Genomic DNA, 12,500 nt, shown 5'->3' with positions numbered 1-12,500 from the left:
AAATGCTGGATCTCACACAAGATCCCTCATTAAGCTGCTTGCAGTTCAAACTTCAAAGTAAACCAAGGAAGGAAAAAAAATAATATGTTCATCCTTTTTCTTACTGTATGCTAAAATAATTGTCACACACATTCCTAAAAATGTAAGAGAGCAACACTTGTTTGGTCCTGGCTAATTGATTTCCAGCAAACTGTTTTCCACCCCGCTAGCAGAGCCTTTCTTTTGCTTGTTCGATTTTGGCGTACTCGATCGTGAAAGACTCTGCATGAATCGAGTAAGATCTTTATTGAATATGCGCTGCATGTTGCCAGGATACAGTCTTGAACCCAAGCCTAATATGCCAGATCTCGCTGCCATCTTGGTTTTTCACAGTACAGCAGGCTCAATCAGTTGTATCACTAAACGGATGCTCATGCCGGAAAAATGGGTTTCACTAGAGAAAACAAGATTGACTAGTCTAGAAGTTTGGGCTGTGGCGGCTTCAAAGAGTTGACACGATTCAGGCAGAGCCTCCTTTTCTCCTTTTCAGTAAAGAAAAAGACAAAAGGAGGCTCTGCTCACAGGGTGACAGTGTTCTATTTCCTTCAGTTAGAAATCTGGTATAAACATAAAAATGCAATAATGTCGAACCTTAATTTGTTTCATTTTTGGTTTATCTGACAGAAAGGACAAGACAGATATATCACTGACTTTAACAAAATGGTTACTCTCGGCATTGCTTGAAAAAAAAAGAGGTTACAAAGTTGGCATCTTAAGATAAATAAGGTTGTACCATATTATTACTATTACCTGAAGCACCCAGTGTTATCACACATGAAAACCTCTTTTCCATCACCACAGATTGTACAATACATCTGCAATTAATAAGAAATGACATAAGCTAGCTAGCCTCTCGATGAGCACTTTGTGCTCTCAGAGCAAATGTCAAATAAAAATATTGTTTAAATAAAATAAAATAATTTGAAATCACAAAAATCATGTAAGAACTAGCTTGTCACAGACTTTCATAATGGGCACAGAGATCAGTGATGCAAGCAACTTTGTCCGAAGTCCATAGCACTTTTCATAAGGTTTTTGCCTTCGCGGAGGCAATCTATACGTCCTTGTGTAAAAAGGGTAAATGTATAAATTGGTAGATAATTGTGGGGGGAATCAATCTCTATTTGCTCAACCGGGCGCACAAGTTGGTATTGGTATTGCTTAAATGGCGCACAAGTGGTACATTTGGTATTGTTCTACATGACTGAGGTGTTTTAGGAGTCAGGAAGTAGAGATTTGCACAGCGAACCAAAGTGCCATTTGTGTTAGTGATTGAAAAATCAACTATTGAATCAGATCTGATACAAATCGAGTTGCCGGGCTCAGAAATCAGACTCAAATCAGAAACAGGGGTGACATGTTCAGCATATAATTTAAATGTACCTCAACTGCCTTTCATACTATCTTAGGTGGGGGCAGATGTAGTGATCAAAACTATTACTACTCTTACTTGAGTTTGAACATGAAAGATCATTGAAAGTTTGATCAATGAAAGTTCATTGATTATGAAGCAACTCAAGCAGCTGCTAAAGAAGCCTGCAAAAACATCCCCGCTTGAATAAATAATATAAATTTATTGTGCTGCACACTGGTCTCCACTGAGTTCTGCACAGTTAGCTGTTCAAAATACTGTATATTGCTTTAAATTTGTATATATCCTCCACAACAGAATATTGAGTTTCTGATTGGTCAATGACGAATGATGAATACATGTAGACTAAAGAGTGCAGAAGAGGTTATAGAGTGCAATTTGGAAGTTTGGAAGTTAATAGCAACAGAGTAATTTTGTTGATTAGGTACATAACAAACAGAAAATCATACGAACTTGCTCATTTATTTCATAATTTATGGTCACTTGTGTTATTATGAAAGTTCCCTCATTCCCACAAATCATGAAATGCATTTGATCAGCTCTCACACAGCTTGATATCTCAGTGGTAAAGCCATGATCTTGCACTTAGAAAGTAGATGCTTCTCTGCACTTCAAATAAATATAAATTATTCAACACTTATTCTGTGTGTGTGCATAAATAGCATCAGAATTGATCCACACTTTTCACAAAAAAGGTTTTTTTCTTGCTTTATTCAGAGAAAATTTTCGCTTTCCGGCGAAGATAATTTTTAGCTTAGCAATGCTTTGCGCAATCATTTGCCATGTAAGGTCAAACTAAGGTAGAGTGTATATGAACGGACAACCGAGATTGAGTAATGTTATGAGGATCAGAATTACTTTTAGTTTAGTTGTCATGCAAAATTATTCCAGACTTTTCTAGAATTATCTTACATCTGTACATGGTAAGTAATAGAAAAACTTTCTTGCCCGAGGGCTTACCCTAGTGGCCGGCTGTGATTGTGAACTTATGCTATGGATGCGAAAATGTGATGAAGCTATAATCAACTGCGACAACTATGGTGGAGCGATAACCTTTGACCTTGCTATATTGGGAGAGAACAAAGAAGGGAAGAAGATAAAGAGTTCAGAGTTTATTACGAAAACTTCCGTAAGAGATTGCGTACACAGAAATCCAGTGAATCATGGAAGACAAACATTGTTGTCTTGAGTCGGAGGAACTTCCAGTTCAAAGTTAATCAAGATCAATACCTGTGTGGCCATGAAAGACAGCAAGCCTGCTTTATGAACTGCTTAACTTAATCTTTCACCTAAGTAATTGCAACAGTGAAAAGGGTAACTGCTCGTTATCACACTTCTGTTGCGTGCCTTATACAAAATTGTATCATACTTGGGAGTTTTTTTCATTTATGCCTTCATCACGGACATCTCTTAATGGCTATTCCAGCACGTAACAGTACACCAATCAAAGCACGAGAAATGCATTGAGGTTGTGAATTTAATACATGTAAGTAGAGGATATTATATGGGCGCGTAGAGATACAAAATTTCTCTTCTCGTCTTGAAAAATATTCCACTCGTCAGCTGTGCTCGCACACTTGAAGAGAAATTTCGTCTCTGCGTGGCCATGTAATATTTATTAACACCAATCAAATACTAAATCATTTTCACGAAAGGCACCGAAAGGCACGATTTTCATTTATACATGTGAGGTTGGGGTTAGGCATACTGTGTATAATAACCCTGGTGATTCTACTATCCATAATGTATTGTTGAATTATAGAATTTTTTATTTGCTTAGTTACATATTTCTCTATCTTTTGCTTACATTGATTTTGTAATGATCAAAAGCATGCAAGTCAAGAAAAACGAATTTCATAATCTGTTGTTCAGAGGCCATTTTGCAGACTCTTGTACACATGTAAGTGTTATTTCTTTGAATGATCAAATAAAATGTTCTTTTTTTTAAAACTTTGTTGAGTCTGTTTGTCAAGATGTATATATAATCATAAATCCAAGCTTTGCCAATATTTTGGAATAATTAATCCCCTTCAAGCACATTTTATTAATTTTCAACACCACATACATGTACATGTAATCCTGAATTTCGAAATTCTTCTATTTCTTCTTCTTTAACGTCTGGCTCGCATCCACATTTTCAAATTGTTCACCATTTTTCTGCTATATATTTGTTGTACCCTGTGACATCTCCACTCATTTGTGGCCTTTTGACTTTTTTTTCGATTCCGAAAAACCACTTCATACAGGATTTTGGCAATGGTTCTGTGAATGGTTAGTGTATGTTTTTTACAAGCTGTTTCGCCAATATGACAACAAGTGGTTTGGTGACAAGTTTTTTTCTTTAACTGGATCACAAAGGTTATCTTTCATTGTTCTATTTGTGTTTGCGCCGAAAATCCAGCATCATTTTACTCACAAATCATTTCCCTTTGTCAGATTAAGACTTTGACCAAATTCAATCGCACCATCCACAAGAGACATTCTAGTGTTCTAGTAAGATCTGATGTTAATTTCCTTATGTCTGAGAGATCCTAGGTGTGGCAGGGAATGCTGGAAGCTCAAGGTAAGTGATACAATCCGTAGGTAGTCATGAAAAGGATAGGTGTGGCTATTGACCTGCAACATATATACATGTACGGGTATATACTGTATATTTTTTCGTATAAATATTGCATCAGGCTTTCTTAATTTACAGTTAGCAAATTCAGTTGGAATTAGACTGTTAGAAAAATCGTGAAGACCAGCTCATATGTTTATTTCTTGTTTATGCTGTTTTCAGTGGTGGACAAAACACAGACCCCCAGTCCATGGACTATCCAAATGGACTACCCTAGAAAATACTATTTCGAATGGATACCATTGGCCGTAAGAGGCATCTACATGTAAATTAGTGCGTAAGCCTAAACATCCAATTTAAATGGCCTTGATCATCAGTCTTTAAGTCTAAGCACCCATTTCAAAAAGGTTCACTTTCGATAACTGTTGTGATGACCAATTATTACTTCATAAGTGAAGAGAAACCAGTGCAAAACTTAGATTTATTCCCACGTGGCCATGCAGCCAAAATAGAGGTAAGAGGTAGTCTATAGAGGTAGTCTATAGAGGTAGTCTACTTTAGGGTATATAGTCCATGGACTGGGGATCAGTGTTTTGTCCATCACCGCTGTTTTCATGTAAAACAACTAGCTGCTACATCACACCCTTCAAGTTGGATATCACTTTCAGTAACCTCCACACAGTTGTTGTGGTTCATACCACATTTCAGACATACATTACAGCTGTAGTGTTAAATATTCACAAAAACAAAATGATCACTTATTTCAATGCCAGAAACTCTCTTGTACCTGAGAACCATCTTCGTCATACAAGTAAATGTTCTCTAGGAAACAAGTCTGAAACAAGAACATAATAAATAATAATGAGCCACAAAAATGCAAAATAATAACATTTAAATGGCAATTACAGTTACTGTAGTACCAATTACAGGGAGCCATATTCATTTTTTAGCAAAGTCGTCGTCAGCCAGGCAATTATGTCTTATGATATACTTGCCTGAGCAAATTTTGGGTTGCCCAGGCAAAAATGTGGAAGTATAGAAAACGATCAATAAAATTACTTTACGCTCTCATCAGAAATTGAGAATTTTGACTCCAGTGGAGTATTAAGTTATCAGTGGTTTCAAAACAAGCTGGCGACTGCTGGAGTTCCGTTGGCTACTTGATTGTATGTCGCCCACTATTCTGGTCATCACAATGAACTCGTGACAAACAAACTCAGCGTTGCTTCTTATCCATAAGTCTTCAAGATGGCAGAGTAACTAGTTCCAATGATGTGGTTTGTCACTACATGTATATGTATCTTGATCTCGTTTGGGCGTTTGGTGACCTCGATTGCTTCTTCTTCTTTCGGTCACTTCCAGCTGACAGCATGGCAGAGGAACGAAAACATCAAACTGTAAACACACTTTTTTGGGTTCAAAATGTCATGATCCTCAGGTAGGTGAAGAAATTCGGCCAATACACATTGGCAGTCATTTAACAAGTTGTCTGACTTTGTTATTGTTCATTTGACCATTATGATTAATACACGTACATTGTTCATTATACCTATCATTATTTAACTAAACTAGGGTCGACTGATTTGATAGTTAATTAAGGGACATCATGGAGTCATGCCCGATTTAAATGAAAGTTGTTGGAAAATGCAAATTTTGCTGTCTGCATGTAAATAAGTCGTATCAAAAGAACAATGGATGTTCAGATTACGGTCTACGTGTCATGCCCAACTGCTTCATAAAAGAGATTCATACTGCTCTGCATTATAATTACGGTAAGGCAAGATGAAAAATCTTGAATTAAACTAGCATGAGTGTTGAAATCTGAAATTATTCTGCTAATTAATAGTGATAATTTAAATTGAGCAAGCGCTTCTTTTTTTCATTCTGCTGTTGAGTATTTGCACATGAGCAAGCGATTCAAGTGGAATCTAAACCTGCTTTCAAAACGTGACTGCGTCCTCTCATTTATTTTTGCCTTTCAAAATGGAGATTTTGAATGAAACTGCCACTGTCAGAAAGTAATGGTATAAAGCTGAAAATGGCATTTCTGAGCTTCTAGATTTCAAAATTTTCTGGGGGAGCATGCTCCCAGACCCCCCTATCTTCAGGGGCTTCATGACCCCTCAATTATTGTGACAACCACCTACTTTTCCAGAGTCAGCCAACTCATTCAAACCATTTTGGAACCCTTGTGTTACTTGCACAGTGGGAACCTGATTTACAACTTGGTCTATATCTGCCACAGCAAAATGTACTTGAATGTACTGTAGCTTATAAAATTACAATTAAGACACAAAGTTTTGACGCTCCTGTTTAGTGTCTTCCTTTAAAAGCTAACAAGATTTTGTTTTTCCTGTTCATAAGCAGCAGGTTCTGCTCCACTTGACTGTTATCCTTTTTGCCGGAGGTGGCAAAAAACCTTAATGTAACTAACACAATATTATCAGCTGAGACCACGAGTTGCCCTTTGCTCTTTGCTAAACGACTTGCTAAAAACCATGCCAGCGGTGAGATACATGAAAATTGAGCCTTCATTTGCTTCATGGGAAATACTGCATGGTCAAAGATGGCGCCCAAACTTGAAACTTCAATACTGAGGAAAGCTGCATGTTTATTTTTTATTTTCTGGAAGAAAAGCAATCGGAACAAAAGTACATTGTATATTACAACACTTGATGGCATTCACGAAAATAGACATTTATCAAAACTTCACTTGTCCAACGTTTGGAGTTATGCTCGTCCGGACAGGGTTTTATTCGCCTGGTACGACCAGACAACTGCGAATATGGTTCCCTGCAATTATTGAAAAAATATATATTCAAGGTTCCAAATAATAATTATTATTTAAACATCAGTGCACAGGAAGGACCTTCCATACATGTACATAAGGGCTTGCTTTTCCCTTTTATGATCTCATTGAGTCAAATCACTCTCTCTTTTTTTGTGCTTTCCCAAATTGAATCAGTCAAGCCTGCTAGCTAGGAATTGCCAGCCATAAGTGTGGTTAATTCTATCTGAGGCTGGCTGGCCACAGTCAAAGTCTATCGATACCTATGGCAGTGACACCTTCCATTCATGCATGACAGTTCAGTAAATAAACAATCATTGACAAGGCTGTGCTCTAAAGAAAATTTTGGGGAGCCCTTTGGGCTCCCAAGCATTTCAGCCGGGGTGCCCAGCCCTCCAAGTTGGTTGCCTGAATTAATTAATTATTTATTGAATTAATTATCTGGAGATCAACAACGCAGCAAGATCTTCATCCATCTCTCTCACAAAAAAACATTGCTGCTACTGCTCTGGGGCCGGTTGCTCGAAGTCTGGTTAGCTCTAACCGTTGGTTAAGAGATAAAAAAAGCTATAGGTTTCCATGGTATTTATCGTTGGTTAGCGCAAACCATGCTTTGAGCAACCGGGCCTGGTGATCGTCGATCGGCGTCATTCTCACGCCATAATTGAGGAAGACGAGAAAAGTGGCAATGCCACCGATGTTTTTCAGGTTTAAAAGTGAAACAGTAAAGATTGTGGCAGGTTTATGTAAAGATGTTTGGGTCTAATACAGGTAAACCATTTTACTGGTTAGTTGGGTTGAAAATAAATTTTCAAAACATGAATCAATGTTACTTGATTCCTGTGGAGCTTTTGTGAAAACTGCCGTGCAACAATGAAACCACCGCGGCCCAAAAGCTATCAATTTTTTTTTTGAGCAAGTCGTCTTGATCTGGACGAAAATCATTGCTACAGGACAGAACTAAAGTATTTTTTCCTTATATCATCAGTAAAATGTTTACTGGAACGATCTTTTTGTGGATTCCGTCGAAGCGCCAGTCACAGCGTTATTTGTTTAGGGCATGCAATGACTTGTCACGACACCCTAGACAACGTGGGATTGCTCTGTTTCTACAACAACAACAAATATTTGATATCTTTCCTTTTTTTTTAATTTCGTTATTTCATATACAGGGGAAAAACAACCATAACAGCCGCGAAAAATCGTAAACATTTAAATTTGCATAAACTGCGATTCCCGGGTTCATACAAAAGTAAATTGCACCTCTTCGCTGGCCGCGCTTTACCACTGTCAGAGCAGAAGTAACAACTCTTTTTTTAAAACTATAACCAAGACATCACAAACTCCACTTTCCAAATTTAATGCTACTTTTTGAGAAAGAATTGAAACTCTTGCGGCTGCCAGCCGTCTCGTGCAAAGTCACGGATTATGTTACATGTGAAATCATGTGGAATGGCCTTTGAACCGATTGTTTCGTACGAAGAAAAAACGTTTTCGGAGAGGTTTTGTAAACTGTAACCACCAGCATATTAAATTTTTTAGCCGCCTTATCTGCTAGAAATACAATAAGCCAGAGTGCCGGCCGGGTGACCGGGTAATTTTTCTCACTCGCCCGAAGTCAAATGTTAGTCGCCTCAGGCGACTGGGCGCCGTTAGAGCACAGCCTTGATTGACAAACAGTCCACAAACATACCTTGCATTCTTTACAAAGGCCTCCCTTAAACAAAGGATGTTTTGCACTAACTCTGAGGTCTCCACAGGCCAGACAGATTCCTAAGGAATGAAGGTAAACTCAACCCTTTCCAATCCATCATCGTCTTGCGTTAGACAGGCGACTATTGGTAATGAAAGGGTTAAAGAACACTGGAAAGAACTCATCCAAAAAGTATAGTATGACTGTCCTTAAGACTAGAACCATAAAGTTGTTAATAGTCCACATCTCAGGTGAACTGAAGATATGACATTTCAACAATTGACATCATATAGCAACATCTTCCCTGGTCAATTATTTTTGGTTAATCACACATTCAAGGCCATCCAAACAAGACCAGTCTGTAAATCAAGTAATGACAACTACACTGTACCACAAAAAATTGTAAGTTTAACAATGACATTATACTCCAGAATGTAAGAATTTTCAGCTATCCCTGACCTTCAAGCTCCTTCTTCCCAGCAACCACATCATCAAATAATGCTTGAAAGAAAGCAAAGATAAATCTGTTTTTCACTGTACATACTGTGACTAGCTCCCAACATCAAATCCCTCCCTGAGCACCTGTTAACTGTAGTTGTTCTGGGTACATACAAGTTTCTCTGGCGTAAACTAATTCTTATTATGTATAGGTAGCAAACTGGCCCCTCTACCTGAATAACTGCCTAAAATTCTCTAAACTTTGTTTTGTTCACTTCTAGCAAAACAATAATCTGTTGACGCCACAAAGGCTCTAAGGGGAACAGACATTTGACTTACATTCTCCTTATTTTATTTCATTATTATAAAGAAATGTTAAGAGTAGGGTGAGAATAATAACAAACAAAAATAACATTTTGTTCCTAATGTACACTCAACCAGAGGTCCTGGTAACATGATTTTTATACACGTTACACAGGATTTTCGTTTAAGTATTCACCAAGTGACTCGATCCTCTCACCACATACGATCATTTGTATGGTCCTGTTTAATGTACAGTTAGGGTGCTTGCAGTCCTTTGCATATCATCAGTCAAAATCATGTCCCCATAATTACAATGTATTCATCAGAGGTCTGAGAACCTTATCTGATGTGATAGATGTGTCACTTGCGAGAAAAATGGAGAAATATTTTAAATTATCGTCTACAGTTATGTATTGAATAAAAATACATGTATACAGAAAAACCACTTGTGGCAAATACCTGTATTATTTTGAAGAACACTTACATGCAACTCAATGGATAAAACAACTCAGCTATATGCAAATATGAGAAAAGGTGAATACATGTACCTTTTATATTCTCTGCCAGATTAGGTGCCATGACTGGTTTTCCAAATCTTGACTTGTGGTCTGAATCCTCTAAAGAAGTTGCATTCATAACAGCAGTTCTTGCAGCAACTCTGGTATCAGAACTCACATCCTCTATAAAATAATAATTTGAAATGAATTCAGAATTTCAAATTTAAATGTTTAATTAACCTGGGTTTAATTTAACAAAATGACAATCAGTCACAGAAAAATGTAGGACTAGTCTTAAAGTGCCTATCACCTCAACACACTTTTCCAATATATTTATTCTCCGAATTAATCCTAAATACATGGTGTTGTTTTTAGAACATTTAGATTGAAATTTCACCCTTTCATTGGCTTTGAAAAACGGGAAAGTGGTCATACCATGATTAATAACCGAGCAAAGAAGGGGAATGGGTTCTATACCGGGTTGACGTCACAAATTAATTTGCATCGCTGTTTTCAAAGAACTATCTCAATGCAAATTAATTTGTGACGTCAACCCGGTATCGAACCCATTCTCCTTCATTGCTCGGTTATGGATCATAGTATGATCACTTTTCCCGCCTTTGAAAGCCAATAATAAAAAGTGAAATTTCAATCAAAAGGTTCTAAAAACAACACGATGTATTTGGGACGATTTCGGAGAATAAATAAAGTGGAAAAGTGTGTTAAGGTGATAGGCACTTTAACAGGAGATTCAGGTAGTTTCAATACATGTGACCTCTCAACGGGAAGATTTACACTAACGCTTTTACTTTGAACTGGTAAATTCCAACACTTTTCCCACACTTTTCCAACGGGTAACCAATCGCTTTTCCAACACTCTCAACGCTCCTAACCAACGGTTTCTTCAACACATTCCAATGTCGTCCAAAAATTCACAACGAGTTGTCAATTTTTCTAACGGCTTTCCAATGGCTTTTTAGTACTTTCAATGCGGAATACAAAGCCTATGGAACCAATGGATTTCCCGATGCTTTCAACTCCTGAGGAAATTCCAGATTTTTCACGACAAAAATTAATATCAAACAAAGGACGAGTTTACCCTGTGATCGCGACAATGTTGCGTACCAAAGTTCGAATCAGCATTCACTTTATTTTTTTATTATAATTGTTTCACGGAAAATAGGATTTCTTTCCTTTAGTCGCCAATTAAAATGTCGGTGTGAACATTAGAATGTTTTAGATAACGACTCCATCATAAAATCTTCATTCACATTCACAATTATTATTAATCCTGAAACATTATTTTTTCTTAGTGAGCCGTGCAACGCATAACATATCCATCTTGTGAGTTTTTCAATGATGCCAGCTCGCTATACACAGTAAGTTATGTGAAAGGTACTCATGGAACAAAATTACTAACAAATTAAGTCACTGACAGTGTTCTCTTAGAAGGAACAAATCTATCAAACAGGGAATGCTTTAATTTTAAGACGTTCAATGGAAAAGCATTAATGTCTGTTTTCCCCTGAGAGGTCACACAGGCATGCTTCAATCAGTGCTACATTTTGTAATTAACAAAAATCAGTATTCATTTCATTTAAAATAAATGCTTTGAAACCATGTTTCACTAAACATCTTCAAAACATGGTCATGGTTTGGTGTGATTGGGGCATTAGTCTCCTTGCCACACTCCCCACTTGCATTCTCTGCAGGCTTGCACTTAACCACAGTAATGGCAAAATAATAATTTATTAATAGTTTAGGTAACAAATTCATACCACATCAATCAATGCGTGGGTGAAGAAGGACTAATTTCTTAGCAAGGAGGAACTAGGCTGGGGCCCAAAAGTGTATGAACCAGAAGAACACTCTAACCAGCAGCCCTCTGTGCATACCAGCAGAAAGACTCAAAAAGCAGATAAGGACATGTCATGTATTAGGAATAAGTATAATTATGTCATGGGAGCTACCTACATGAACAGTGAATGTATTATCCAGTTGTTTTACATTATCCAAAAAGGGGTGTCTGGAAAACCCAAATAGCGAATAGCGAATAGCGAATAGCGAACAGCGAATAGTCGCGAATAGCGAACAGCGAATAGTCGCAAACAGCGAATAGTACGAATAGTGCGAATATTGGCGAATAGTCTCGAATAGTGACGAATAATAACAGTGGCAAATAAGGGTGGAGGGGGGGGGGGGGGGGATAGTGACGAAATGACGATCCAGTAGTTCCTGGTCAACCACGCAGCAACGTGGGATGGAATTTTCCCGCTAAAAAAGCAGAGTTATGTCGGCGAAGGACAGCTTGAGCCCTGAGAAAAAAAGGTAATAAATGCACTGAAATCCTGTTGCTTATTTGGATAATTAATTAGCGCAACGGTTATCAGAGTAGCTCGTTTGCCTCTAATCACAAACCACTTGCCTCACATTTTGATTTTAGTCCTTTTTACAGAACGTGTCTCGCCGGATCGGACAGCACAGATGAGGATGATGAAATGTGAGCATCTAAAATTTATGTTCGGGCGCCACTGTGCGAGGAGATGATCATGAGCTTGATGTATTAATGAAAGTGATTTATATTTTTACATTTTGATGTTTGTTCTCCTTTAGAGTGTTTGTAAAAGCATGCACGAAACTCTCATTCGATGACAGGTGAGCATATTATTTGCTTTGATTAAGAGATTGTTCAGCATAAGGCGATGACTATTGAAGACTATTCGTCACTATTCGCGACTATTGATCGTCACTATTCGCACTGTTCGTACTATTCACTATTTGCGACTATTCGCTGTTCGCTATTCGGGTTTTCC

The 12,500-nt window shown here is 37.6% G+C and overlaps 1 protein-coding gene across 2 annotated transcripts in view; it reads right to left on the bottom strand.

The window, feature by feature from the left end:
• LOC137968972 (DNA (cytosine-5)-methyltransferase 3A-like) overlaps positions 1–12,500 on the bottom strand; it is a 38,226-nt gene that overhangs the window by 13,501 nt on the left and 12,225 nt on the right. For both annotated transcript variants that reach the window (XM_068815465.1, XM_068815467.1), the window contains 5 exons: positions 9,739–9,870; positions 8,909–8,950; positions 8,450–8,529; positions 4,756–4,803; positions 790–854 (listed from right to left, as the gene is read on the bottom strand). In XM_068815465.1, coding sequence (XP_068671566.1) covers positions 790–854; positions 4,756–4,803; positions 8,450–8,529; positions 8,909–8,950; positions 9,739–9,870 — 367 coding nt within the window. The remainder of the gene's footprint in view (positions 1–789; positions 855–4,755; positions 4,804–8,449; positions 8,530–8,908; positions 8,951–9,738; positions 9,871–12,500) is intronic.

The sequence above is a fragment of the Montipora foliosa genome, chromosome 8 (assembly GCF_036669935.1).
Source record: "Montipora foliosa isolate CH-2021 chromosome 8, ASM3666993v2, whole genome shotgun sequence".
NCBI lineage: Eukaryota > Metazoa > Cnidaria > Anthozoa > Scleractinia > Acroporidae > Montipora > Montipora foliosa.
This window is presented reverse-complemented; position numbering and strand designations above follow the sequence as displayed.